The sequence below is a fragment of the Antedon bifida genome, chromosome 5 (genome assembly GCF_963402885.1).
Source record: "Antedon bifida chromosome 5, ecAntBifi1.1, whole genome shotgun sequence".
In the NCBI taxonomy this organism is placed as follows: domain Eukaryota; kingdom Metazoa; phylum Echinodermata; class Crinoidea; order Comatulida; family Antedonidae; genus Antedon; species Antedon bifida.
In genome coordinates this window covers 30,185,505-30,212,907 of record NC_136230.1, presented here as the reverse complement: position 1 = coordinate 30,212,907, position 27,403 = coordinate 30,185,505, and the positions used below count along the sequence as shown (strand labels likewise).

Genomic DNA, 27,403 nt, shown 5'->3' with positions numbered 1-27,403 from the left:
ATCCAGGTCAATGTAGTGCTTTACTAGAGTATTAGCAGTAGAAGGTCCAATTCTAGTAAAACATGGCAAAAATAACGGCTAAAAATCCGAGTGTAAATGTAAATCCTTGTTTTTTTAATGAGATGTTAGTTCCTTGATGAACCTATGGAGAAAAAACTAATACTTACAACTATAATTCCATAAGGTCATCAGAGATAAAATCAGTGAAAACAATGTCTTCATCTTCCCCATCTTTGAAAATTTGGCAGACAAGAAGAAGTTGATTCTCAGACCCACATGAAAGTCTTCACAAAAATAACCGCAAATAAATCCTGTTCATGTAAATATTCCTTCGAAAGGTCCAATTTAACATTACAAACTTGATGTTAAAATCCCAGAAACTAACAACAGCATTAAGTTAGGTAAATCATCAAAAATTGTTTTGAGAGTCTCCCCACAACACTTAACTCCCGCACCATACAGTTGTCTGCTGAAGTACGTTCTTTGCCAAACTCGCTGCGCGCTCTGGAGTTAATAACCGGAAATTCATTCAATTGCCAGTTACCCCTCCGCAGACACGACGCTAAACTAATGTCTATAGATCGGTTTGTTCCATTGAAAAAGAAATTGTATTCCACAACTTGCCAGATACTTATTAGAACAACTTAGTTTTTATCTACAGAATAAAACACATTAATATTAGAACTAACTATTTCCTTATTTTGTTTCGTTTTAAACATAAACTTCTTTACAAACTACAGGAGTAAGATCAACAACAGACATTGAAGGCGGAGCCTAAAGTTTCCGATTCATGACGTCACATTGTAAAAGGCACTCGCGAGGCCTGGGATGACGGTCCGTGTATATGTATTGTTATTTACATTTTCTTTATGGCTACAATCGTAATCCGATTAAGTATTTTTATTTAAATTGTACAAACACTTGGAAACTTTGAACAGCTATTGCCAAATATTCATAATATTATTTTACTAAGTGTAAGACTAAGCTATGGTGACTGAACAAGCATGCCCGTCCGTCCGTGATTCCAAAACGGGCGTATACGATCGGATATGTCAGTCCTTGACAATTATAATTATTCTGTAATAATTTTCAATATTGCAAAGAAGTTGAAATGAGGGCGTTTTTTTAAAAAGAAAATCACTAATCCTAACACATAAATAAATTGTTAAAAGGCCCAACTCGTACCACCGTCTTGATTTCTAAAACAAGAAAAATCAATCATCAACTCTAGCAGCAAATTTTAGCGTCATAAAATCCTATTTTTAGACAGCCCCACTTCCTAATTTGCTGATGCGGCATATAAGTTGATCGGAAATTATAATGCAAAAATACAGCAAACATCCTTATTTTGTATCATAAGTAGTATTGTTCTATTGAGGCCTATAATTGGTAAAGAATAGCCTATTGGAACTATAATAATCGAATGGATAACTATACAAGATTGTACCGGATGAAAAGGAAAACTATTAATTATCAAATAATTTTTTTTTCAAAAATAAACTTTGATTTCTTCTCACAATTATTCCACTTACATTGTTGCGTTGATGTCCTTGAAGAACAAGTTTTAAAAACTTGATTATAAATCCCATCTTATTATAAACAAAATGTTCAGAAGAAAAAGACAATTTTCTAGGTTGAGAAACTGTATGAGAAGATTTAATTGAAAAGTTACGCATTTTAAAAATGATAATATTAGGCCTAGTGGTGAGTGATGATGGAACTTTTTCACATTTCTTTCTTATTTTTTTCAAGTTTTAAGGATTTTAACGTCAAACATGATTATCCAATTTTTGAAAACAAAAGCGACACAATGAAGCAGGATTTATGGTTCCATAACGTACCATATCTATTGTTTAGCAGTTCATATTCAAGGTCCTACCCCTGTTTTTGAACCCTGGGAAAATGTCTTTGTTGAGTGCCTTTGGGAATCGATAATAAACAGAGAGGATCAGGAGAAATAGGTCGGCTTATCTGTTAAGCTATACCTTACCTTATGAATCACAATTTCGAATCATTTTGAATAAAGATTACAACAATAAAGATAATGACGTAATAGTATTTCCTGTACATGTTACAGTGCAACAATTATTACTGGTCAATATTTGTTTTCTGAAAATAATTTAAAACAAACTTTTTTTTTATGATTTCAAGGGGTAGGCATCCGATTATCCAATGGCCTTGTGTACAATCATCATCTACACTTTTATTTTTTACCCGTACGTAAAATCACTATTGAATGAAATCTAGCCCAATAATTACAGTTTAAATTTTCCCTTGAGTCTAATTTCCGTAATAAAATCTTCGTGTTGGTATGGGTTAGTGCCAAGAGCCCAAAGTGTGATGTTCACCTTATCTCCGACACACTTTTTGCGTGTGCAGATATTTTTGATGGTGTTCATGGCACGTGTTTGTTGGTTCAACCATCAATCACTATTGAGAGAACATTGTAATTGCTGATGTGATGATGAGGGTGGTACCGGGTGCACAATAAACAGGGACACTACAATAACATGATTGCGTTTTGGTGAAGGAATACAGGTTCTTAAAGTATGAAATGGAAAGTTAAATTCGAACCGTAATTGGTCGACCAATCAGAATCCTACATAGGTCCGGCCTAATCAGACCGTAGTGAGAGATAAGAGACCTTAAGGTCACGACTATTATTGTTTTTCTTTGGTCAAAAATTGCTTCCACATTTACAGTTCGGCAATCTCAACCACACTTTGCCATGACAACCATAGACACGCGACTTTAAACTGAAAGGGTCAGAGGTCAAGATGTTATAAGATATTCGAGCCGAGTCGTCAATCTTATTTATAAGTAAAACACACGCGTCTCTCTGACAGAAGTAGTCTAATTTTTTTCAGATATTACGTCAAACGTTGTCATGCGTAGAACGCATTTACATGCACGTTCATGGCAATTAGTTGTTTTTATAAAAATATCATTTTTCGATTCGACTGAACTGAACCCAATTTTAAAAATAACAAACATAATTCTTTTATTTATACTTTTCCGTAACACAAAAAAACACAATCATGCTAGGTCAGTAATTATACCGTTGGGTCTCAATACGAGGAGAATGAAGTTCACTCAGAATCTATCACAAAAATGATGGTCCTCTACACACCAGGTTTAAACATACCGGGCCTATTTATAACATTTTTAAATTAATCAAGCATATTGAACAAGTGCCACCACATATGCCTAACGACTTGAAAGCAAACATCAATTACGTTCTAGATCTTTGGGGAAAGGTATTCATTTAATATAGTATAAATAAATATATTTTTAACCTGTCGTCAAATTACTTCATATATTAGTAGTGTTTTCTGCAAATAGACTATCTAACATATTTAAAGTATTTCGTAAACAAGTATAGGCCCTACATATATATTAAAAAAGTGTAGTAGGCCTACTAACATAAAACATTAAGACACCTATGCTGTTTGCAAATGATTGTTTGCAAACTACAAGTTCAGGAAACGTTCCAAAGTTTGACAAACTTTGCAAACTGCAGAAAAAGAAATTTGCGGAAAAAAGAACTTTAAGTTTTCAAACAAACGAAAATTCTGTAAATTTTGCTGTACTTAGAAAAAGTTTCTTGATAACTTCGATTTTGCAACAAAACGTTGATATTGTGTAACAGTACTGCAGCCGAGTGGCAGTCTCTTATTTATAAGAAGTTGGACGAGCCTAAATTTGTTAGCACATGCGCATACTTCTTTTGCAAATTAGAGAAAGAAACGTAACTATGGTAAGTATCGGGAGCTAATATTCCTTATTTTATTCTAAAAACAGTATGGGTAATTATGATTACAATCATATTTAATTCATTTGTAAATAAACGAACAGTTGGTTGTATAAAAATGTATTTTTAACGTTTCAAATCTCTAAATTAACATAAATCGGAATGAAATTTGCAAATCATGGAGGCTGCCATCTTGGATTGACTTACAAAGAAGTGTGTATCGGGCTTCGTAAACATAAATTTGTGTTTTTTCGTGAAATGTAAACTGTTTTACATTTGTATGAAACAAATGATTAATCTCAACAAATATCTACAAATAAACTTTTAATCGGTCTAGTCTTTGTGTTTAGAAGGTCTTGTTAGGCTAGCCCACCCATATCAACATCAATCAACATGTTTCATTCAATTCAAACGCTTCCTTGTTGGGTGCGACGGCGCTAAGTTGCGACAGTAGGTAGGCCTAGCCAAAATAAAATTGTCTTTCGTTTCATAACCGATTATTAATTAATTAAGCATGTGAATAAATTTACCCAAATTTCTTGGCAGCAGAAACGGAACAAACTTTCAATAGCAATTTAGCCCTGGGTGAATTATGAATTTTACAATGTTTTGACCATAAAAAAGTTAATGGCATTTATAACATACAACATATTTCTGTTATTTATTATTTTTCAAGGTCCATTACAGTAGTTGTATTATTATTAAAATATCATATTTGTCAATTGTCAATGTTAATTAAAAACTTTGTTTAAAACTAAAGTGAATGCTTCCTTGATAATGAATGGGTCATCGTGACAATGACCGTTAATTAACATTCTATTTTTGACAATCCACATTCATTGAGCACTAATATTCAAGCCATGACCCAAATAAAACACAATGATCTTTTGATTATAATAATGTGATTCATAACTGATCCATCTTCCTTACCTTATATCTTAATTTGAATACTAAATTGAAACATTTCCTACAGTCAGTGACAGTAGTAAACATCTAATGGCAAACCCAGGAATGGGCCCTTGTTTCATTCTATGAAAATATCTCGTTCTCGTTTTAAGTTGGCATTACGCACGTGTAAACAGAATGATCAACAACTGAGAGCTGATAAATTAGCTCAGTCTTACAGTAATAGGGACTACCAAGGTTTTTGGGAAGGTGTTAAGCATATGAATGATACTAGAGCTAATACCTCTGAAGTTATTGATAATGTTAGTGGTGAATACAACATATGTAATCATTGGGCCAAACATTATGAGATTTTGTTTAACTGTGTGGATAACACGACTCATAAAGCATTTGTAGAGGAGACTCTAGAATACTGTCCGCCTGAGATTGGTATTAATGTCACTCCTGATCTTGTATCTAATTGCATTGACAAACTTTCTGTAGGAAAATCACCCGGACTTGATGGTTTGGGTGGTGAACATCTTAAATATGGTAGTAAACGACTTAATATCCTATTGAGTTTATGCTTTAATGCTATGCTGTGTCATGGTCATGTAACTAAAGATCTTGTTAAAGTTATTCTAGTGCCGATTGTTAAGAGTAAATCAGGTGATGTTACTAATAAGAATAATTATAGACCTATTGCTTTAGCGTCTGTATTATCTAAGGTGTTTGAATCTATTTTGATCAGTCATTGTGGTAACTCATTGGAATCCAATGACTACCAATTTGCATTTAAAGCGAAACACTCGACTGATACGTGTATCTTTGTTTTAAAACATGTAATTGACCACTACAATAGAAATGGTAGTCCAGTTTTTGCCTGCTTTCTGGATGCCAGTAAGGCTTTTGATCGAGTCAATCACTGGACTCTTTATAATAAGCTCATTAACAATGGTATTAATCTTTGTATTGTTAAATTGCTCAAATGTTGGTATGAGAAACAGAGTTTTGTGATACGTTGGGGAAACTCTGTTTCAAATCCATTTACAGTATCCAATGGAGTTAGACAGGGTGGGGTTATGTCCCCTCTCCTTTATAACATATATATTAGTACTCTAAATTGTAGACTAAGTGGTTTGTGTCAGGGTTGCCAATGTAGAAACATTATCTTGAATCATCTTAGTTATGCGGATGATCTTGTTCTACTTGCTCCTTCTGTTGCTGGTCTCCAGCTATTGATACATGTTTGTGAAGAGTTTTCGCAAGAGAATGATGTTTTATTTAATGATAAGAAATCTTTTTGTATGCGTTTCTGTCCTCGTACTTGCAAACTTGAAGGTAATTCTATTACTAAACTTTTTGGTAAAAAACTTGCTTATGTTGAGAAAGGTACATATCTTGGTCATATTCTTATGTGTGATTGCAGTGATGAGGCCGACATTCAAAGTCAGTACAGGTCTTTGTGTATTAGAAGCAACTCACTCAATCGTAAATTTATGAAATGCTCTACCAATGTTAAATGTTGTCTCTTTAGATCTTACTGTATTAATATGTATTGTGCAGCCCTTTGGTGTAACTATCGTATGAAGAATATTAGATCTCTTAATGTATGCTACAATAATGCTCTGCGCCGTATACTTAATGTCTCTAGAAGTAGTAGTGCCAGTGCAATGTTTATTGAACATGGTGTTCCTTCCTTTAACGAGTACATGCGAAAATCTACCTATAGTTTCATGCAACGTATGTTGAATAGTGGTAACATCCTTGTTGCTTGTGTTTGCAAACATATGCTCCATAACTCCAAAATGTATTGTAGATGGAGAAGCATTCTATATACTTAAGTTTAGTTTTATGGTTTATAAGTTTATTTATATGGATGATATTTCCGAAATAAAATGAAATTGAATTGAATTAACAAAAAGATTGATTTTTTTTTAAAAGCTAAAACCAGAATGGTCCTAATTTGCTATACAGTAGAAACCCCTATTTTGGGGACGTCATTGGTACAGTGGCATAACACACAGAGGTCTGAGGCCCATTGTTTAGTAACCCTAAGTGGCCCTCCAATGCTTAATTTTTATGCCTGTTTTTCCTCTGGGCAGTGCTCAGGAGCCCCATAAGCTCATGAGCCCCTGGTTTTAGCCAGTGAGCGCTCATAGCCGTCGCCACTGCATTGGGATCCAATAAAGTGTCCTCTTTTAATAGAGTTGTCCCCTGAACAGGGGTTCGCTGTAGTGTTATTGTATATAATTATATATAAATATATTGTTCGTTTCAACATAAAAGGTGTTTCCAAATTTCTCTCATTTAATAAGTTGGATTTTCAGATTTTCTTGGTTTATTAGACAATTCAATATTTGGTTACTTTGATCTTTGATCTGCTTTTTATGGGACAACTTTTCTTAGTGGTGTGCAATTATTTTATACTCATGTTTTCTTGCCAAACTAAGATAATTTTTATTAAAGATTTGTTACCAAAACAGAATCGTAAATTCTACGTGATTCTGTTGAACCAGCACTGAAATACTCCCCAGTGAACTTCTTGCAGTCCCTCTGAAATCCTGCATAATCATACCAATGCATCTGTACTTGATTATTACTAGATTTAGTGCTCACTATCAATAATCTAATTAAATAAAACATAGGCAGAAAGTTTTCAAAGCGTATATGTAGATACATTGTAAATCTTGCATCTTGTAAGCACCTGTTTTGTATTTTCCCATGTCTTCCCAGGTCCTAACCCTTTGTTTAATCATTGCTACTGGGGACCTGTCTATTCCCCCAGCTACCATTGCCCGTCGTCTATGGTGTTCATGTCACATTATGTGGACAATTTGTGACGATAAATGAACGATATCATTAGTTGTTATAACAGTTTATTTATTATATGTTTGGCTTAACGCCAATAGATATTTGATCATCCTCTCATCACAACAAGCCGCTTGATTCAGATGTAAAAAGTAGAACATCCACAAATGAAGTATTTTTATTTACTAACAATTATTAGATTCAGTTAAATTAAACCCTGCAATTTTAAGCCAGTATGCTTGGTTGTTTCTCTAGTTGTACTGTCTGTGTGTACAGTACAACAAAATAAGTAGATTTACTGGTTGATGGTCTTGTTTTTTATTCGGTTTTTGTCAAATTTATCAATAGTATTTAGGTTTAAGGTTAATATGTTTCATGGTTTTCACAAGCGCCTTGAGCACTTTAGTGGATATGTGCGCTGTATAAATCTTATTATTATTATTATGATGGAACTTAATGGAAAATATATGCAGTAGATACCATTTCTATAATTGCATTATAATATATATATATTTTTCAGAATTTCGGCTACCCATCACTTCGTCCAACACACGAGGGAGGTGTTGAAATAGAACACGACAAGTCAAATTATGGTGTTCCCGATGTCATGACTTATGGGTAGGTCAGAGTTGATTAAGTTTTAAGGCATAAAAATAAATACAAAAAAATATATATATATATATTATATATATCCAATCTGCAGACAGTACTGTTTCGATCTTATTAGATCTCGTCAGTGCAGCTCAGGTTTCGAAATGAAATGTACCGCAGAACTGGCACAATATATAGGCTGAGCCAGGTATGCGGGACATGGTACACTGATTATGAACACAAAGATTGCACAAGCTCAACGAGCGTGCTTTGCAAAATGCTAATAGTATTCACAAAAAAATGCACCGTTTCGAAATGAAGAGTGCTCTACAAAACAACATACTATATATGTATAGAAAGTAGAGGAGCGTAATATCCAATCTGCAGACAGTACTGTTTCGATCTTATTAGATCTCGTCAGTGCAGATATATATATATAGATACAGTATTTACAATTATATAGTAAAAATCAAAAAATTATAAAAGTATATGATTATTAAAAATACTGAATATTTCTACTTCAATTTTTCCTAAAAAAGTGAAGGTTCAATTTCAAACAATGTAGGTTAGTACAGTAAGTACTGTAAGTTGAATTGTGGTTTGTCACAGTGACAGTACAAATGCTGCAGTAATCCTATTTGGTATTAAACAATTGAAAGGTGACAACAAATAATCCCCAGTACCATCCTCTCCCCGCCCCTTCTTCTTAATCATCCACCAGATTATGCTAATAACATTACGCTATTTTTTCCTTTCTATCCTCACCTGTTTTATAAATTGTTTTTTAAACTCCTACTTGAAGAATGAGTGCGAGTATAAAAAATGCAGCTCTTTGTCTGACAAAAGTTGTCTTTGAATGTTTTAATTTATTATATACTGAAATACTGAAGACAAAACATTGAGAAAGTGATAGATAGGTAGATACATCACCATAGCAACAACATGTGGTTAAAACCACTGATTTCACAGGGTATAAAAGAATTTATGTGATCTTGAAACAGCTGGTGAAGTCAAAATGTCATGTTAGTATTGGACGGGGGTCGCGTCCGGGTGTACGCATCTCATTTTCACTTCACGTTCATGACGTTTTATCAAACGTTATGCACATTGTTAATGTAAACACATATTTGGTAAATGCTCATTGAGGAGATGTATAGCTTTTGTGCAACCTGTGTGTAGCACGTGTCATTGTAAAAACAACCTCTTTGTTTCACATTTTTATTGAACTATTTATAACAAGATGGACCGGTTATGTTTAGATATGTGATTACCAACCAGTGGAATCCTATTATTATAGTAAAGGAAGTTACTAAAATATACGTTATTGTAATTAAAATTGCATTTAACTTTATTACGTCAACATTTCACAATGTTTGTATTGTAAAAGTATTTTAATGCAGATTTACTGCTATTCACAGTAATCTCGTTATTTTTTATTTATGGTCTTTTTTAAGCATACTGTACCGTAACATGGAATATATATTGTGGATTACATATTATGGCTATAAATTAATATCTGTTGACAAGTTGTGTCATATTGATGGAGAAGATTGATTTTATCACATGAGTATTTTTTTAAACTGATTTGAACAAAAAAATAAAATTGATTGTCTAAACTTTTGTTACTAGAAACCTATCATCGTGTGCTAGTTAAAAAATAGACAAAGTTTTTAGCCACACTGCTCATTTAACAATGCAAGATTTACTGTGTTAATTATTAGGCTACTAAAAAATAATATGGTTAAAAATGACCGGGATAATAATGTGCTTTCCTTTAGTGCATTACATGTATACCTTTTATGGAACAAATGAAGATTTGATTTGGTTTTGGTTTGATATAAAAACAATGTATTATTTACAATTTGATGTTTTTTTTATTGGTTTTGCCTGCTACATGTAGGATTGCTCAAACAATCATTATGAATTGGGCTTTTTAGGTAGCACTTTCACATTTCTGTTATGGAAACCTGCTACCTACAGACTTTCAAAGGTCTTTTTCAGGCTTTTTTTTTTCATTCTCTTGCTACTGAAAATACGAGTTCTGCACAGTTTCATAATGTTATAAACTTGACAATAGAGGGAAAAAGGCAACCTAAAATATTAAAGTGAATGAAGTTTGAACATATTAATAAGGCATTGTTAATATATTGGGTTGGGCTTTACTGCTGTTCCTTGGGGACATCCCGAGGCCACAGGTCCTACAGCAACAATGTAGCAACCCTACCATGAGCAGGTCAAGAGGAAATTGAAATGGACAGCAAATCCAACTGTTTACTACGACACTCCCTAGAGTCTATCTCCATGCGTCTGCCAGGTTAAGCCTCGTGAAATGTTACAATTTCATGTTAACGGTGGATTTTGAAGCCCAGAACAGCCTCCCTCTGCAGCCATGTTGTAGGCAGACCTAGGCTAATCAAAATGCAGGCTTTATTCAAATGAATACATAATAAATGTTACGATTTCATGGTAACGGTGGATCTTGAAGCTCAGAACATCCTCCCTCTGCAGCCATGTTGTAGGGCAGGCCTAGGCAAATAAAATGCATGTTAACGGTAGATCTAGAAGCCCAGAACATCCTCCCTCTGCAGCCATGTTGTAGGGCAGGCCTAGGCAAATAAAATGCATGTTAACGGTAGATCTAGAAGCCCAGAACAGCCTCCCTTTGTAGGCAAATACAAATGCAGGCTTTAGTCAAATGACTACATAAGTTTGAGTTTGCATTACACATTACCTTTTTGTTGTTTGTCAAGAGCCCTCACAAGACAAGGCCTTCTAGTTTGTGGCCCTATCGACAGTTTATTTATTTTTCTTGATTATTCAATTTATGTAAAAGTTATTAAAACTGTTGTCAGTGGTGATAAATAATTAAATGTAGTTATTATTCTGTAGCAGCTAATTTCTTTTGCAGCAAAAGGTCAGAAATATTGCCAAACAAACCACACCAGTACATTATAGGCCAGCGTCCTCCTAGGCATGTGTAAAAGCATGTGCTAGGGAATACAAGTTAAATTAATAACAATTTTAATTTATTGTTTTAGCCTTTAGTGTTTAATTTTGTTTTATCTGTTTACTTTTTTCACAGTTTACAATAAATGAGTTGTGGCATAGAAAACAAAAGAAATTACTATTATTTACTATTGTCTTAGTTTATGGCATGGGTCAAGGTTGATAATAATGATATATTATTTTCTTGTATCTGCAATCTTTTTTTCCTTTTTTTTCAGACAAAAAGAATTAAACTTAAGTTCAAACTTAATAAAACTATTAGTATTAATTTAATTTTTATAATATATTATTTTCTTGAATCTGCAATTTCATTTTCCCTCTTTTTTCAGACAAAAAGAATTAAACTAAAGTTCAATTACTTTATAAAACTATTAATATTAATTTAATTTGTATCATGTGAAGAAATTGTGTTTTTGTTTAATATTAGTTAGTGTGTTTGAATCTACTGTAGGACTAATATTGGTATGAACATCATTGAAATGTGTTTCCAAATATCTGGCAAAGAACTAGGACAATGAACTAGGACAATGAAAAACAAACAAACCTACTTTTTTTGCATCTCAAAATTAAAAAAGTATCCTTACTTGATTTGCTTGAGCTCTTGACCATTTGTTGTTGTTTTCCGAGATCCTGTTTTGGAATTTTGGTTTCCTTCTAATTTCATTTACCTCCATCCTGTTTATTAAAACTCCGATACCTGGGGTAGATGAAATATTTTGGAGCGGAAACTGAAAACGGATTAAAATATAACAAATAGCAGATCACCGGATATCGAACAATGAAGAAGAACAAGCAAAAACAATAATTTAAATTATTAAATAATCCACAGATAAGATTACTTTGGCACAAAGTTATTGTAAAGTTAAAGAAATTGCTGTTTAATTTTCTACATCAGAATATTTTTATTCTTAAAAAAAAATTCCATAACCACCTAACAAACATGGTGTAATTTTCTTGAATTTTACTGTTTGTACCTTTTAAAATATTTTATTGTATTTTTATGTATCTCTAGTTTTATATGAATTTTTTGACATTACATACTGTATATTTTTATATAACCTTTTAACTTATTCTATATGTTTTTATGCTGTTTGTTGCCTTGAGGAAGACAAATTTCAAATTATATATTTGTTGACAATAAAGTAATCTTGAATCTTTAAAACAGAGGTTTAACAGAGTTGTGAGTTACAATCCTGGCACTAGGTCAGGATTTAACCCTGGACCTTGGGATTGGAAGGCAAGATGTTAACCACCAAGTTACACCTCCACTACTGTTAGATAATTTTCCGCATTATTATTAATTAACCAAAACCAAATTATTGCTGCCTTAAAAAATTGTGTTTCTTTTTGTTTTCTTTCAAAAAATGTTTTCCGAAAATTAAACTTTTCAAGTGATATTAATCGGAGCCAATATGAAAATACACAGTTGCGGTATTTCGTTCAAGTAGTACACAGATTACTGTGTTGTTTTAAACGGTTGATAGTTTGTCTACGAGTAGAGATAACGTAATATCAGATTCGCTCTAATTGGATCCAAATTCAGAAAGCTGCGAACAACATCCTCCAAAAATTATACTCAGCGTTTTTCCAAAATCGGTGTGACAAAGCAGAATTGAAATAAGTTAGAAATAATAAGTAAAAAAACATTCAGAGATAGTTGACAGAAAATAATTGTTTGTTTTAATCACACTTTGAGTCATTTTATCAGGAAAAAGTTGTATGAATAATCAATTAGTATTTGAGGAAGACAATAACTATCTTATTATAAATGAGCAGGAAAGAGATATAATCCAATAGGTGTTTTCTATCGCCTTGGTCTTATTATGTAATCTTTCCATTTTTAGTCGATCTATTTTATTTTATTTAAATATTTACATTAGCTCAACTAATGTATCCTGATTGCGATCAGGGCCTCACGCAAGGACAGTTCTGTTTCAGATGTATTACTCACAATTTTGACAATAATTTTTTTATTTGGGTATTTATAACAAATTACAAAAAGTCGAGCAAAAATTGAATATGTTTAAACAAAATTACAATTTTTAATTTAGATTGTAAATTGATATTCTTTGTCATTATTATTACCGTAATTTAATAGTTGATAATTGAAAACATTTCAAAAGGTGGCAATATTTTTTAAAAAATATACCATTGTAAAAGGATTTCTAGATTTTATCTGGTGTTTAAAACTGTTAAACTACTTAATATTGTGTCAATTAAATTGCTGCTAATATCCCTAGATGCTGACTTGTTTGGACTTGCCTTATTATATAAAAAGAAGGGTGCACGATTTCACCGAAAATTTAATCTGATAATACGGCAATAATTATTTTACCAGAAGTTTTGGAAAATTATATTACTATACGAAATAACCATGCTTCTTATTTTGGGAATTTATTGTTTTACAGCATATAGCATAACTTACAACTTCAGTTTATATCACATATACAGTAAATATAATGCACCATGTAAAATTACTGTTTTCTACTGCAGTTACTGCAGTACCTCCTGAAAAAATAATAATTTCATTTATAGAAGACAAAATAAACAGTTTAACCAAAAACCCATTGTCCAACAGGCAATTTGAAAATCAAACTTTTTTCAGGTACATTTGTTTCCCTCAATTTTTGGTCAAATTGAATACAGTAACTTTTATGTGGAATTAAAATGGCATATTTAACACAAAAAAATGTATATCTTTAAGATTCCATTCTGTATTTATTTAGGTCTACTAGAATCTGTTTTAAATTTCGATTTGAAATGTGCTAGTCAGTGATTGATACAAAATGTGGTATTATCCTGGCTCCGGCAATCCCTCGGCCTCCATAACTTGTCACCAAACCAGTTGATCCTATTCCAACATTTGCCATGGCTTCAATTCAGACACATTTCATGTAGATCTACCTGCTTTATGATACAAGTTTCTAGGAAGATGAGTCACAATTGCTTTGAAAACTCTATAAAACTATAAAAACTCTATAAATATGAATTCGGTTATCTGCAAAATACATTTATTACTTTAGTTAGTATTGGTGTTATAGGCTTACACACTTTACCTAGTATAATCATGTCCGAGTTGAAAGATAAATATTAAAAAGTATAGTTTTGAATTTGTAAACCTGCACATTAAGTGATGTTATTTGTTCAAAAGCCAGTAATGTGCTCCCAACTACATTTTTTATTACTCTTTAATAATAAAAAAATCTATAGCAATGTTAATATTATGTAAAGAAAGTTGAAAAAAGTTATGAGACTATAGAGGGCTCACTTCACTCTGGTGCCCTGCATAAACTTGTGTGCATGTTTTGGAAGAAGCTGACAGAAGTTTTTGCAATTCTTTTTAGGAAGTAGTATACATTGTACGAGGGAGGCACATTTAGGAAGGTCGCCAGACCTCAAGGGACCAAGCCACCTGTTCCCTGTGTCAGCAGAATACTAGATTGGCAGGCTTACTATACAGGTCCCCAGACCTGTTAGGACTTCTATCACAGAATTAATACTTATAGTTGATATACTTATAGTGCCTTTTCAGTTTGTTTACTATAATGCCTGACTCTTTCCTGGTAAAGTAATTGGAGCTAATTGATTGGTTAATGGGTGCAAGAAGGTCCTGTCAGTTGCAAACAGGATGTCGAGACATTTTAGACGATTATTTAACAAAAGAAAAAAATATTGTTAGTGCATATTTATTAGATCCTTCACAATTATTTAATTAAGCATTAATATAGTTGTGAAATTTGCATAAAGATGTTGACAGACTTATTTTTAGTTGATGCAAATATTTTTATTTCATATAGAGATATTAATATATGAAAAAATGAAATTAATTTAATTTAATAAAAAAAGGGGGAAAACGAGAGAAGAACATCTTGCATATGATAACAAACCCTAGTCCAAAATTGGCTCTTATTAAAAAATTCCTAAACAAGTGAAAATAACACTAATAACAATATAACAACACAAAATTGTGGCTTAATCCGTTGATTCCTAGAATGGGTTTATCCCGACTACAGTCTACGTCAATAAATCTTATCAGAATGATTCCTTAGATTCCCAGCGGTCTTCCCTATTGTCTCATTATCCTTTTAAATAACTTTTAAAATCCCATCAAACTTCCATAATTCTCGCAATCAATTCAAATAATGATATACAAAAAAAACTATAGAGGAAGTATTGAGATCCCGAGTGATAACAAGGTTTTAACAAGAGTGTTATTTTCCTGCAAGTGCTTTTAATTCATTATATTCTTCCTTTTAATTTTTTTTTAATAAATGCCTTGAACTTGAAATCAATCAGCCTAGTTTATGCAACCAACTTGTTACAACCTGTCTCAACACCTTGCTGTAATCACGGAGGTCAATTGATTGACCAATTGCCAATTGGTTTTTAATATTAGAGGTCCTGTTTCTGCTGCATAAAATTAACTGGTTAAAAACGGTGTAAATAAATAAACCCCAATTTCTTGGGAGCAGAAACAGGACAATTTTTAGTAACCGGTTATATGGCAGCACGAAAATAACGGTTAAAACGATTTTGTCAACGACCACCCACTGATTTAAACGATTATTTTGGCGCTACAGTATGCAGCAGAAACAGTCCAAGAGATGATCAGGTGTTTTTAGTTGGAGTTAGTTAGGGTTAAATTTCATAATTATTCTACTGCAGTAACTACATTTGTTACTGCAGTAATGTATGATTTAATTGTAGAACTTTTTAATAAGCCAGTCACTGCAATGAACATTGTATATGAATGATTACCCAAAGATAAAGTTACTACTGTATGCGAACCATTTTATTTAAAGATGTATTGTCCCCCAAAAACATGATAAATGAGGATTAATAAAATCAGACTTTGAGGCCATGTTGTTTATTAATATTAGCAAATATGATGAGTTGCATTAGTACACCCATGGAGCTATAAATTAGGTCCATGGTACACCTTACCTAATATATTCATGAAATAAGCAATAGATTTACATTACACTACAGTGCTATATGCATTTGAATACATCCATCTGCGAATTTAATATTGGAAATGTCGTGGAGTCTTGCTTCCTGAACGCCCTAATTAATTCCACTTGCCTTTTGATAGTAACAGTTCCCAATAATTACCTGCTATTTCCGATTCAAAGTTTCTTAATATTAATTTGTGTTTCTTGAGGGTAGATGAGTGAGAAGGAACTGAATATGCCTGGGTGTTGTTTATTTTATAAAGTTGAGAAGAAAAGATTTTGTTTTCTTTATTAAAAAAAAAAAATTATTTTATTGCTTGGAAGTTAAACTAATGTTTCTTCCTTTTTTAAAAATAATGGAATGGTCTCGATGTTCATTCAAAAAATTGAATTGGAAAAAAAAAATGTATAAAACCGTAAATAGTCAACCAATAGCCCTTTGTCTGGAAGGAAGTCAATATTTTGTTGGTGTAAATTTATATAAACGATTTATATTATCTTTTTTTATAAGCAAAATCAACCAAAAGTGAATACATTTTATTATATTTATTTTTCATGTTTTTACTGATTGTACTTCTCCGTAATTAAAAATTATAAACCTTTTTGCCTGGCACACCAATTTCACTAAATCATTTATTTATTATTCATTTGCAAAAACTAACCAAATTTTCTAAATTATTTCTGACATAAATAAAATTTTGCTGAATTGACTATGAGGTTAATAAATAAGAAAGGAAATATATGAAATATTATGAATTTTAATCTTTTAAAGATACTTAAAATAAAATTACTTTATTTACAAGGACAACGACATGCATGTTGGTAAAGCTGTTTTCCGGTCATTAAATGTTACTAGAATATTGGATTATCGATGGTTCCTGCAAAGGAGTATACCAGGCTAATACGTCGGCATTGATTAGGCAAGGGTTCATGGGAAAGCACCTTGAATCTGAGGCCCTTGGCGAGTGGGGTTTGAAGGTTTGAATGAACCTGCCATTGAGCTAAGCACCTTGCATCTCAGGCCCTTGGCGAGTTGGGTTCATGGGTTCCAATGGACCCGCCTTTGAGCTAAGCACCTTGCATCTCAAGCCCTTAGCGAGTGGGGTTCATGGGTTCCAATGGACCCGCCTTTGAGCTAAGCACCTTGCATCTCAAGCCCTTGGCGAGTTGGGTTCATGGGTTCTAATGGACCCGCCTTTGAGCTAAGCACCTTGCATCTCAAGCCCTTAGCGAGTGGCGTTCGAAGGTTCTCCTGAACCCTCCTTTTTCCTGAAATGCTTTTTGATGGTAATAGGCCTTCTACCCTAGCCCGATTTTTGCCAATTTTGCGAATGAATAAACTGAAGGAATTGTCCATATTGAATTTTCATAAATTTGAAGTATTTAAATTTGTTAAATATGGCAATAATAATGTCACTATATTCATAAAGTAAATTCTTTAACATGTTTTTAACAAGATTTACAAGATGTAGTCATCCTAAAGGGAATTGTTTTTATAGGGTCCAAGGCTACAGGCATATTAGTTATTACCAATGTAGGCCATCTCTCCCGGATAAGACAATCTGGTCTAAACATTCCCAAATTTAATTCAATACTTAATTGAGTTTTTAATCATTTTGGTGGCTGATTTTTCAGGTATGAAAATGTACAATAATCCACACCTGTTGTATTTAATGTGTACAGTATAAAAGCAGTCTGGGATAACTTGCTCCATAAACACAAACTACAACTTTAGTTTAATTTAGCATACCGTATCATAAACTTTTTTTTATTATTAAGTTAATACATTGGACCATGTCAGAAATAGTCTTCTGTAGTTACTGTAATCATACCTCCATTTTTGCACCCCATGTTTTCTAATGTTTAATCCACCTCTGGAGAAGTCTTGGTTGTTTTTAAAAAGATGCTGACTCACACAGGATTTTAACCCAAACCCTGGGATCTAAAGGCAATCATTTAAACCACCAAGTTTGTCAACTTCTTGTTTCCCAATTATAATTTTCCCTTTTTTGGTTTTCTTTCCTTCCTCTCTATATTGTATAGTAATTGACTTGGTAAATGTGGTGAAATATTAAAATGCAAAATGCATGTTTTACCAAGAAATAAATTAAATAATAATTTCATAATTTGGGAAGTGCTGAATCATAATGTTAGTTAAATATAGCATAGGCAAACAGCACCTTGTTAGATATTATACAGTAATTCAATAATTCATTATTTTTATCTATTATATTCAGGTGACCAATAACTCTAAAATTTGATTAGCTTCATACACATTTAAAATTTAAAGCAATTAAACACTTCTATACCACAAAACAAATTGCACAAAATAGGTCGTATTGGAAAGATCTCATGCGAAACCATACCAGGCAGAACAGTCAGAAGACTACACAGCTTAATAAAGCCATTAAAATTCAAACCCTTATCCCTTTATTACTTTAAACAAAAAGGCTAAAATTTTGCTTAAAATAAAGTAAAGATACAGATTTTTGCATATAAATGATTAAAACACAGCATTGTAACTTAAGTTAAATATAAAATGAAATAAGTTATTGTTGGTAATGATCCCTGTAACTTCTCCATTTTATTTGATATTACACTTATACTATACTTTTACATTTTATTTGCTCATCAAGTTGCTCATTCCAAAGTAATGACCCTTGAGTCCTTATAGTATTTCTAGCAAGATCAGTATGAGATACATCCTTGTAACATGACGATGATAATAACGGTTTTGAATAAAATAATTAACAAAGTTTCGGTATAAAGTTGTTATTCTGACGGGAAGGAAATAACACCACCTCCCAGTGAACTTTGCTCTAAAGTATGTTATAATTAAAAGTACACATTTTGTTTTATTATAGAATAAGAAATGTTTTATCTAATGATCTTGCTCCAGTTGAAAAAGAAATGTAAACACGTTGTACTTTATCCCAACCTATATCATATTTATTTGTGCCTCTAACCATTTAATCTGATTTCGGTACAGTTCAAATGTCCATGGGAGACACGCCTTGTTCATTAGTAAAATATAATTTAAAATTACAAAGCAATACTTTCTTTTATAGAACCCATTCATTGTAGATGGTACAAATATTAATACTAATATTTTACATTCTCTAGAAGAAATACCAACTGAAACATTAATACATTCTCAGCCATATCTCCTTTTAGAAACACATGGTGTGTACCAAAACCTAACTTTACCCGTGTTTATATGCCACGCAAACATTTAAATAATATTTTAAAATTGACATCTTAAAAGTTTGAGTTGGTTTATTATGGATGCATGTCAAATATTGCACAAAGCATCTACAGTAACTGCTATAGTAAACATTTCTATATACTTTGTATATACAAGGTAGTCGGTATTTTAACCTTAGCTTTAACATTATCCTTGAAATAATAAGCAAATAGGTGAGAAGGGATTTTCCACCAGATATTTCATTTACCTTTCTTTTGTTCCTGGATCTCTGTTGGCGACCACCCTTTACGTACCCATTTATGAGAGGTGAACACGTTTATTAGAAGTTATGGAAATCATTTACTGTGATGTTTTTTGTTTGTTTTTGAAAAACAGTAAAAGTAATTTCTCAATATATAATTAAAAACTTTTTTTTATCTGTACAATGATTTCTTAGAAGCTTCTTTATTTTTGCTATGGATATATTATGTAATCATGGTATTCCAAAATAAAAATATGAATAAATGATTAAAATATTAAAATAATTTTAGAAACTGACATCACAATTCTTAGAAATTACTGTATTGTGGATTTACTGTCAATAGGAACAAACTATGATGGCAGCCTAAAGTTTCTAGCCAATCACAAATAAACTTTTCTTTCTGGGATAGTTTGTCTTTCAATGCAATGACAGATGCTTTGACCCTTCTGCTCGTCAACACAAACTATTAATGGTTTAGCCTAGGATTGATAATTACCAAAAACAATAGCATGTTTTATTAATACCAACAGGAGTGATTTATATGTTTGTTTACTTCATGGTTTTGTATTTTCTTGTGTGTTGCTTTTCATAGAAAAGTTCAGTTTGCAGTTGTTCATTCATTCAGTCTTTTATTTCGGATTCTCTAGTCCATAGAAATCAAAATTAATTAAAAATAAACAAGACTGTACTAATTACTAGTGTACTACTCATCTCAGGATGGCATTCCACCTATAGAGCATAACTTTAGACCAATGATTATTGCATTTGAAGTACTTATGTTCTTTGGTATTTCCGATATTATTTTTCGGCAAATTTATTTTCTATATTTTATAGTTTAGTAAAAACATATTATGTTTGTATTAATAAATCATCATGCCATTGGTTATTTTTAAGCCAACAAGTAAACATGAAAAGGAAATTCCAATTATTCAATAAGGTATAAAACAGCACGAAACAGTTAATGAAATTTGACTAATGTTAAGTACTTTACTAAAATCGTCTGCAACTTTCTCACGATATTGCTTATCGCAGTGATATCATATTACCATTGGGCGTGTTTCATAATGCGATGTGATAAAAAGATGGCTGTGTATAAACATAATTGATCAGTTCGCATTAAAGCGCGCTGACGCCTTCGTTTTTGACTACTTCGTCTTTTTGATTTTATTCTGTTTGATAAGTTTTCCCGTCCTATGATTGTGTTTCCTCTCTATCCATACGGCGCTAATTGTTCTCATTTCCTTGTGTGTGTAGTAGTATTTAGTTGCGTTCTTATTTAAGTTGACAATAATTCATGATTCGGCTGCCAAGTTTTCTCAAAAGCAATAAAAGGCACCATCTTATTGCAAAGTAGCTTTTACACAAATGTATTTCTTCTACTACAGTAGAACACTGCTTTGGGACACCCCTATTAGGGGGACACCCCTATTAGGGGGACACCCCTATTAGGGGGACACCCCTATTAGGGGGCCAGCCTGACTGTATTAGGGGGCCAGCCTGACTATATTAGGGGGCCAGCCTGACTATATTAGGGGGACAGCCTTAATTACTGTATTAGGGGGACACTCCTGTCATTAGGGAAACAGTACTATTAGGGGACAGCCCTACTCTATTAGGGGGCCAGCCCGACTGTATTAGGGGGACAGCCTTAATTACTGTATTAGGGGGACACTCCTGTCATTAGGGGAACACTACTATTAGGGGACAGCCCTACTCTATTAGGGGGACAGCCTTAATTACTGTATTAGGGGGACAGCCTTAATTACTGTATTAGGGGGACACTCCTGTCATTAGGGGAACACTCCTGTCATTAGGGGAACACTACTATTAGGGGACAGCCCTACTCTATTAGGGGGACAGCCCTATTAGAGGGACACTCATATTAGGGGGACACTTTGTCACTGAAGGTGTCCACTTAGTGGCAAATAGTGTCGTAGGCTCATGGCTTTCAAAACAGATTATAGAAATGATATTAAATGAACAGTTATTGTAATAACAATAATTTGCTTATTAGTGCAAGGTTTAGTCTGTTTTTTAAAATTCAAAATGATTCATTGATTTACTACCAAAGCATTGAAACAGTGTGATCTTTAGTCTATAAAAGGATGTCTATATTATTAATCTCCTAACCCTTCTGTCAAGGAATATTTCTAAAGGTTTCTCCCTTCACGGTCCTTGTCATTTTCCCCTTTTGCGGTACATCCGACCTTGTCATTTTCGCCTTCGCGGTACATCCGACCTTGTCATTTTGTCTCGTTATTTGTCCTTAATCAAATCCCACTATCCGCTTTGCCCAGCTACTGTTTCTGTCGGCTTCTTACTATCAAACGTCTGCGAACAAAATTGAGATGTTTTAATGACCATGAAGTCGACAGCTATCTTAATAAAGTTACTGAAAATAATTTAGAAAACAAACAAGGCTACTGGATACTGACTGTATTGCTTGTTATATTCTTTTTATATGAAAGAATGAATGTTAGCACAGCCGTCATACAGACAGACTGACACAATTGTTGCATAATAAGTTTTATTCTAAATGTTTTATCTCCAAAGAATGCAATATAACTGATGTGCGTATTTCTTGGCTTGATCTCAATAGAGAGACCAAAAAAAATAGCCAAAAATGTAAAGTAAAACCGGTATAAAGTAAAACAGCCAGAAAGAAAGTGCCAATCTTTTGGAAAACGCTGTTTCATCGACTAGGCAAACTAAATAATGTAATAATACTAATAATAATAATATTTATTTGGCAAAAGTACACACTTTATCATGCACAAGTAAAAAGCAATAGCTCAAACATTAACTGCTCTTCTTCCTCCATTATTAACACAATAATTTGTTTAAAATTTTCCAAATAACATTAAAAGTAAACTACAAGATTATTTAAAACAATTTTATGAATCTTAAGCAATAAAAGAAATGTCTAGACCACTTAGAGAACAAAGAATTAAATTATCTAGAATAAGTAATTATAATGCGGATGTGTGGTTTTAACTGTAAAGCCTGTTTTAACTGGGTGTTGATAAATTAATGAAAACTAATTTGTTACATCATTAAAATGTGTGAAATCTTAACCACTAATTAATTACACAATATATTGTGATAGAAATCGAATACTTTTACTACTATTTAAAAAAAAACTTGTTCAAAGTTGTCCATAATGATGATTCCTTATCTAAATTTACCCAGTATAATATGTAAATACCATGATACAGCATAACATGTGTTTCACATGTGACACCGGTATCGCAAACCCTTAACCTAACATTCCATGATACAGGCACCACATGTGATACACATGAGATGCTGTATTATAAATTTGCCTAAGATACTGGGGAAATATTATAAAATTTGGAGATAAAACTCTGAGAATCTGTGGTGTTTGTTTCATTGTGTTATTTCCATCAATTTCCTTTTTATCGTTGAAGAGGAAGGGAATTATTCGTTGTAATTTGTACCTAATTTGATGGAAGTGACCGGGGTTCACCCAATTTAATTGGTGAAATGCACTTTTGGCAGCAATGTCCCCTACTACCAAACGAGGGCGTCAAACTAAATCTGCCAAATGAGATTTATTCATTATCATCAAAAAATAAAGAAAAACCCGAATAAGAAAACAATTCGATTGTATAAATAAAAGTGAAAAACAGAATAATACAGAAATTCTAAACTTATCTAAAGAGGGCAGTGTTTATTGGTAATAATGGCAAGAAATTTGACCAAACTTTTAAATAAAATTTGATTAATAAGTATGTTAATTTTAACTTTGTTGTGCCTGTAAATTTATTTATGGTTTTGTATTGTATAAACGGCCTTCTTAAAAACACTGTTCAGAAAGTGTTTTTCATTTTAAAATAAAATGATTATATTTGTAAATCGTAATTAAAATATTTAAATTTTAAACTCTATTTGACCAAAATAAGCTTAAACTTTGACAGCTTTTATACTAAACAGAAAGTGTAAGTTTAATTCTCTTTCTAAAAAATGTGCTGACCACTGTTTCCTTTGATAAAACTTGATGTGGTAAATATGCTACTGAATACGACGACTGAATTAAAGCCATTCCCGAAAAAAATTAACTGAAAAACGTCTGAACGGTTTGGCCTTCTCAGTACAGCTGTGTTCGCCATCGCTGAGACCTTCAATGATAAGTGAACGAACTCGTAGAGTACATGACTGAGTGAGGTCCTGGTCACTTCACGTGGCCGACCTTACTGTCTTCCTATTTACCACTGTTTTTCAATTTCTTTTCATACCTTTAGAGCAATAAGTAGGCCTAAGTCGACTATCTTATATAACTTTATATATATATATATGCTTTTAATTTATTTTTTTGCTTTAATAATCTGAATGAAATGAATGTTATCAATTCAATTCAGTTCATTTATTCAAATATAAGAACAATAAGATGTATAAATGTAAAATAAGACCAATAATGCATTAATTATGTACAGTCAGACAGTAACGATAAATACCTTTATATTTATAGTAATTAATAAGTTGTATACTGTGTTTGATAAAACTGTCGTTTACTCTTTGTCCAATGTATACAGAATTTTAGTAATTTCTAGATTTTTATTTACATTATGTGTTAAATTATTCCATAACTTGGTAGAGCATTATACAAATTATATTAGGATGAATTAACCGTATTCCTTATAAACACAAGTCTAGTAGTAATGTAGAATCTGGCAATTAAAGAATTGGAAGAAAAATTTGCAGATAGACATTTGTAATTCATTATTTATTTGAATAAGATCGTTACAATTACTTTATGATTAATGCAACCACTGCAGGAAACACTAATTATCCTTAAATAGAAATACATGGCCGTCCTCATGCATTTTGGTATATTACTCTATTATAATTTGACAGCAACTTAATATTAATTAACCAAAGTTGTATTTCCAATTGTGCTGTGTAAACCATGCTATCCATATCAATCTATGTTACAAGTAACATTTATTATCGTATACAGTGATTGACCCTTGAAAATGTTCAAAGATGGGACATTAATTTGTCACATAGTACTAATGTTTTGTCACTTATGATAGATGTCTAAAAATGTTGTTACTCAATAAGGTAATCATGTACATTATGGATAGTGATATATTAGGTTGTACTGTAATTTTATTGATGCATCAAGTGATTTCAGTCTTTCCAAGATGTGTAAAGCTCTGTCTACACTATCAAAACTTTATGTGACATGATGACCATTACTATATTTGGGCATATCACTACCATATTTGGGCAAATCACACTCTTTTTGTCAAACTAGTTTGATAGTGTAGACAGAGCTTAACTGATTGAATGATTGATTGACAAACAACAATAAAACAAAAACAATGTTTGTGCAAATTAGGCAAACAATGTAATTTCCTTTATGGAAGTTTTGTTCTTAAAAAATTAATTACTAATTAATAAATTTGCTAATTGGATTAAAAGAAATTATGAATGAGTGAACAAAGAAGTAGTAGAGGTTTTAGCTGAAAAGCATATAATGTACTTATTTTACAGTAGTACCTGTAGTACAAAATGCCATATAAGGCAAAATAAAAAATGTGTTTCATTTCCAAGATTTCAATGTTTTTAATTAATATATATTCAATTCATGAGGAGAATTACTATTTGCTAATGTACTGTATTAGCTATTTTTTCCAAAAAGCTCAAAATGGCATTATTTACACACAAAAAAAACAGAACGGAATAGTGAAGTTTTACAGTTCCCTGAAAAAAAAACATCTGATCTTAGATGAGGGATGATTGTATAGATGTTACAGGTGCATAGTGAGTGACCAGTAAACCACCCTGGAAGTGGGAGATAATAATGCTCTTCCTATTAATAACAATAATATAATTTCAGAAAAACTACATTGTCATTGTTCTACAGTTTTTTCCTATAGAGGGGGCTATTTCAACAGTTTGCACTATTTTTGTGGGTGAAAACTATAGAGGGGGGTTGTTGTATTTATTGTAAAAAGTTTTCATTGTTTGTTTTTTATTTTTTATTTCTCAGACCATCAGATGCAAAGAGTAAATTAACTCCTGTTCATCCATTGGAATATTCAGAAAAGCATGTAAGTAAGATGAGACACCAAAGAGATAATTAGTAAAATACTAGAGGTCAACTCCTACACAATCAAACAACAGATCTATATAAGTTCTTGCCTTGTTTGCATCACTTTGCTGTCATCTAGTTGCCTAACTAATAGTATCTATGTATAAACATTTGAATCTATATTTTTCAGTATGATGGAAATAAGGATGAACTAACGATGCGAATGTTGCGTAACACGCAGGGATTGCACGCACCTCTGAAACTGAGAATGGAGAAACATATGCTAAAACAGGTAAAACACAACTACATTAGATAACACAAATATTAAGTACAGTACTTAAGGTAACACCTTCAAGACCCAACAAATCTTTCCTTGATAGGGGTGTCCCTGGAATAGGGGTGTCCCCCTAAATGGTGTCGCCCTAAAAATAGGTTGGCCATAGCGTTTTAAACATACACAAATTTCCCCTTATTTTTTTTCTCAGCAAAGGTTATCCTTAATACTATTAATTCTAATGTAATAATGGAAAAAAAATAATAAAATTGAAAATTTCTTTATACACAATTAGATACCAAAAGGCCCATGTATTGCCAGTACCAACATTGGGCTGGAAACACTGACTGGTGAAGACTTAGATATTGATGTCAAAGATGTGTATAATGGTACGTATATCTAAAAGTAATAATAAAGTGCTACATTCCCTGACAATTATGACTTCTGACATGATCCTTCCCCCACAAAGTGATTCTTATATGTATGGAAAATAGTAATATTAAGGGGACAAATAAAGGGAATGCAGAAGATATTCAATTAAACAGTGAATTTTTATATTTTTATGATTCGATCAATATTGTAATATACTGAAATATTTTGGTTTATTTTTTGCAGCACCTGAAGATGCTGAAGTAATGGGTCACCCACAAGCTATGATGGAGAGACAACTTGGACTCATATGAGCTCCTCTTTCCCAACTCTATGGCTACTTTCACATTGCGCCTGGATTCGGTCCGGCGCCCTGAGAAATGTATCATGCGCGTTGCGCATGCTTTCACATTGAGCACGAATTTGGTTATCCGGTCAAGTGAGGTCATACATGCTCATTGCTGATTGGACGAAAGAAAAAAATCATATGATTCAATACATTCAAAATCTTTTTCTTTCATTTAAAATAAAATTAATACATTATAAATTATGTGATTTTTGTAATAAATCATAATTAAAAAGGGTGATTAAATTTGATAAAAAATGAAATGAAAAAAATGAAGTATGAATCAATCTCAGAAAACAAATGGCTTCTTGATCCATTGCTACGAATCTGGAGCCCAAATCAAGTACTATCCTATGCTTTACCACTGCACTGAAACCATTTTCCGCAATATTTTTCTCAGGGCACCGGACCGAATCCAGGCGCGATGTGAAATCCCCTTTAGTCCAGTTATTGATTCCCTATTTTCTTAAGTGTATTGTATTCTCCGATGAATGCTTTGCATCAATTGGAGATCCTTTTAAAATTTACTATTATAAATTACAATAAGAAGGTATGAATGAATACATAAAGTTCCTACCTGCTAGCACTAGTAAAGTGACTCTAGTCCTAGTAGGTTTGGTAAAGAATGTTTTCTCAAAACCTGAAAGTGTAATTTAATTTGTATTATGTTACTATTTTGAAGAAATAAATCATTGAAATAATGGTCAAAATGTTTAAAATATTGTTTTTTTAGCTGCTTTTAACATTGTAATACATATCATTTTATACATACTGTATCATATGATATGCCAGCATATGCACTCAAGATCAGAAAATCATCACTGTGAAAATTTGTTTTTGACTTAGAACTTTATTCTTGCATTCTTTTTTTTCCTGCATCGAATTGGCTGATGATTTTTATGTGAAGTGCTACA

General features: G+C 32.3%; 2 protein-coding genes across 3 annotated transcripts in view; one reads left to right on the top strand and one right to left on the bottom strand.

Annotated features, from left to right (window-relative positions):
- Positions 1-483, bottom strand: part of LOC144843592 (vascular endothelial growth factor receptor 1-like) — a 31,903-nt gene extending 31,420 nt beyond the window's left edge. For both annotated transcript variants that reach the window (XM_078700438.1, XM_078700439.1), the window contains exon 1: positions 168-483. In XM_078700438.1, the coding sequence (XP_078556564.1) occupies positions 168-231 (64 nt within the window). In that variant the 5' untranslated portion in view covers positions 232-483. The remainder of the gene's footprint in view (positions 1-167) is intronic.
- Positions 484-3,682: 3,199 nt separating this feature from the next.
- LOC144842581 (proteasome maturation protein-like) lies at positions 3,683-27,199 on the top strand. The gene is made up of 6 exons (XM_078699034.1): positions 3,683-3,757; positions 7,968-8,065; positions 25,459-25,519; positions 25,691-25,792; positions 26,070-26,163; positions 26,390-27,199. Exons 1-6 carry the CDS (start codon positions 3,713-3,715, stop codon positions 26,455-26,457), a joined length of 468 nt encoding a protein of 155 aa, XP_078555160.1. The 5' UTR covers positions 3,683-3,712; the 3' UTR covers positions 26,458-27,199.
- The last annotated feature ends 204 nt before the right edge of the window (positions 27,200-27,403 follow it).